We start from the raw sequence: 2,728 nt of genomic DNA on the forward strand, positions 1-2,728 counted from the left end.
ATTTCAATATAGTCCAGTCGAACACATAGTCCAACTGATAACCTGCTCCGGATATCATATTCATCAAGAAGAAAACATTATAAACTATTAAAATCAGCTTCAAGGATATTATATTGACTATAAAATGGAATAAACTGAAAAGAAGATAGATATGGCAATGTAAACATCCCTACATATATTTACCTTCTCGAATAAAGAGCTCGTGGAAAAGTCTCCTCAAGTACATATAATCAGGCTTGTCCTCAAATCGTAATGATCGACAATAATGGAAATATGATATGAACTCCGATGGATAAGATTTACAAAGAACCTGTTAGAAAATGCAAAATGCTGTCATTCGAAAAATCTTTGCACAAAAAAAAATTCCTACAACTGATGCCAGGATAAACAAGGTATACTTCTACGGGTGTAAGCATCTTCTTCTCACTAATTTTGTCATATTTTTGTTTTTTAGTGCCAGCTTTCAGGCCCTGCCAAGGGAGGCTAAGATGGAAAAATCAAATGTGATTAGTCAGTCAGTTATGCAAGAGAGAGGAGAAAGAACAGTAGAAAAATCTAAGGTAAAGTTCTTATGCCTAACCTTCCCCTGAGGAAGTACATAAGAACATAACCAAGAGATTCCAGATCATCCCTTCTGCTTTGTTCTGAAATAGGTAATCAGAGGAATAGGAAAAGTCAAAAAAGCACTAGTATGCCTTTGTAATTGTTTTAGCTCTTGTCAATAGTTTGATATGAGTTATCATGAAGCAATACGAGTATCTTCAGTCATTAGTGGCAACCATAATGTTCACTCACCAACTCCAAGATGGGTGTTTACGCTTGCATAACGAGCTGTGCCAGTGAGATTTTTATTTTCCCTACAAATAAGGAAAAAGGTCAATGAAGTAATAAAGATGAATATTGATAGCTGAAAATTAATGCAGATGTCATCTGAGATATTTAAATGTGCATGAAGAAAAAAGAGAACTTATATTTCATACCTCAAATGCATAATTGACAATGTTGTTTTGAGTTGATGGTGAAATGAAAATTTATCATTTCACGCTTTATATGGCAAGAAAACCATGTATCATCACTTGGATAAGAGTAGCATATAGAAGAAACAGTATAGTTCAAAAAGAATATCCCCATCACCATTTGGTTTTAAAATAGTCTCTAGGACTGGACATGTGCTCACCTGCTCCTAGAAACTACTACTTCTGACTCTGCTCTAAAGTCAAGTAAACAAAACGAGAAGAGTGCAACAATGTTCAGCAGCAGGAAGATCAGTTGGTTGGATACCCAGTCAGCAGGGAGTCAAAGTGGAATGCCTTGTGTATAAATAGTTTAAAAAGGATTAATTAAGTTCTTACGCGATTTATCTATGCGAGGTGAGATATATGCTTCAAGACAAAACCAATGACATAATTCAAAAAAAAAATAAAAATAAAAAACTACAAACAATGTCATAATAAATCATAAATCATCTTAAAAATCCATAACAAAACAAACTAACACATTTACAGACAAACAAAAAATAGATTAATTAAGTAGCAAACAATAAGTTCTTAAATTAGTAATCATGAAACAAAATTGTAATATATAAATAAAAGAAGCAACTTAGAAATTCTTCTATCATAACCATTAATAGAATCTTTAAGGGAATCATCAATATCATGCTTCTCATCACCTATGTTACTCGGAAGTACAGATGACACGACAAGTATAATGGGTATCGGATCCTTTATATTATAAGGGTATCCTTTATATTGTCTTTGTTATGTTGGTGTTAAATTTACATTGATTTCTAAGTTGCATCTTACATTTCACGACTTGAAATGACAATCAGATTTAGAATTACAATTTGCAATTTAATTTATTTTAAATTGACAGGTAAACATATTATCACAAAAAATGCATCTATAATCATCTGTATATAAATTTCTACAAAAAATTTAGGTTCATAGAGTGTATCCATGTACTGTGTCTAAACTTTGGATCCTTTATAATTATATCCCCATATCCTAAATTAAAGAGAAAAATTTGACTCTTGATGTACCCATAATGAACACCTGCCCAAGCAACATTGCTCATTACCATGAATTTCTTCTCATACTTCATCACAGTCCTTCACTAGCAATCACGTATTCTCTTCCCGTCTCCCCACAATAGGCAAAAAAAGGAAAGAAAAAAAAAAGATATAAATAAACCCCGTTAAACATTCTAGATTGTAAAGAAATAGTCCAAAGATTTGAGTACTACAATGTTCAAAAATGGAAAAACGCAACACAAATGGGAAAGCAACTTAATTTGCTTGAGGCTCAGCCTTGAGGTTTAAGTGTCACGAATGGTGCTTAAGGTGTAAGCTTTGAGGCATTTTATAGAAGTCTCACGTGAGGAGGGATTCAAGGCGTAAGACTAAAACAGCTATTTCAAACGTGCGTATATTTGCTCTCTGTGGCATAATGTACTATTTCTGAATTGCTTGCGATGTTGATTAAGAAAAGGAAAGTCTGCTCATTTCAAATGTTAGGAGAAAAATAATCTCAGATGATTTTTGGTGTTCCACTTATATAATTTGAAATGGTTGGTGAGAAAAAAAAATGATTAATCACCAATCGCTATACTTTACTAGCAATCATAATCGTATAAAATATCTTCATTAACCGATATTCTTAAACGTCATAAATGCACCATGTGATTCACTGTCCTCCTCTATCACATATGTACATCCTGAACCTAAAGAGAA

The 2,728-nt window shown here is 32.8% G+C and overlaps 1 protein-coding gene across 1 annotated transcript; it reads right to left on the reverse strand.

Annotated features, from left to right (window-relative positions):
• Nucleotides 1-4: 4 nt before the first annotated feature.
• On the reverse strand, nt 5-1,448 carry LOC111388120 (casein kinase 1-like protein 10; the record flags this gene model as incomplete). Its single annotated transcript, XM_023012792.1, has 5 exons — nt 796-1,448; nt 581-644; nt 399-483; nt 184-310; nt 5-42 (listed from the first exon to the last, which is right to left on the reverse strand). Coding segments are annotated over exons 2-5 (270 nt in total), but the record flags the coding sequence as incomplete, so codon positions are not given.
• Between the last annotated feature and the right edge of the window lie 1,280 nt (nt 1,449-2,728).

The sequence above is a fragment of the Olea europaea genome, unplaced genomic scaffold (assembly GCF_002742605.1).
Source record: "Olea europaea var. sylvestris unplaced genomic scaffold, O_europaea_v1 scaffold4555, whole genome shotgun sequence".
NCBI classification, from domain to species: Eukaryota; Viridiplantae; Streptophyta; class Magnoliopsida; order Lamiales; family Oleaceae; genus Olea; species Olea europaea.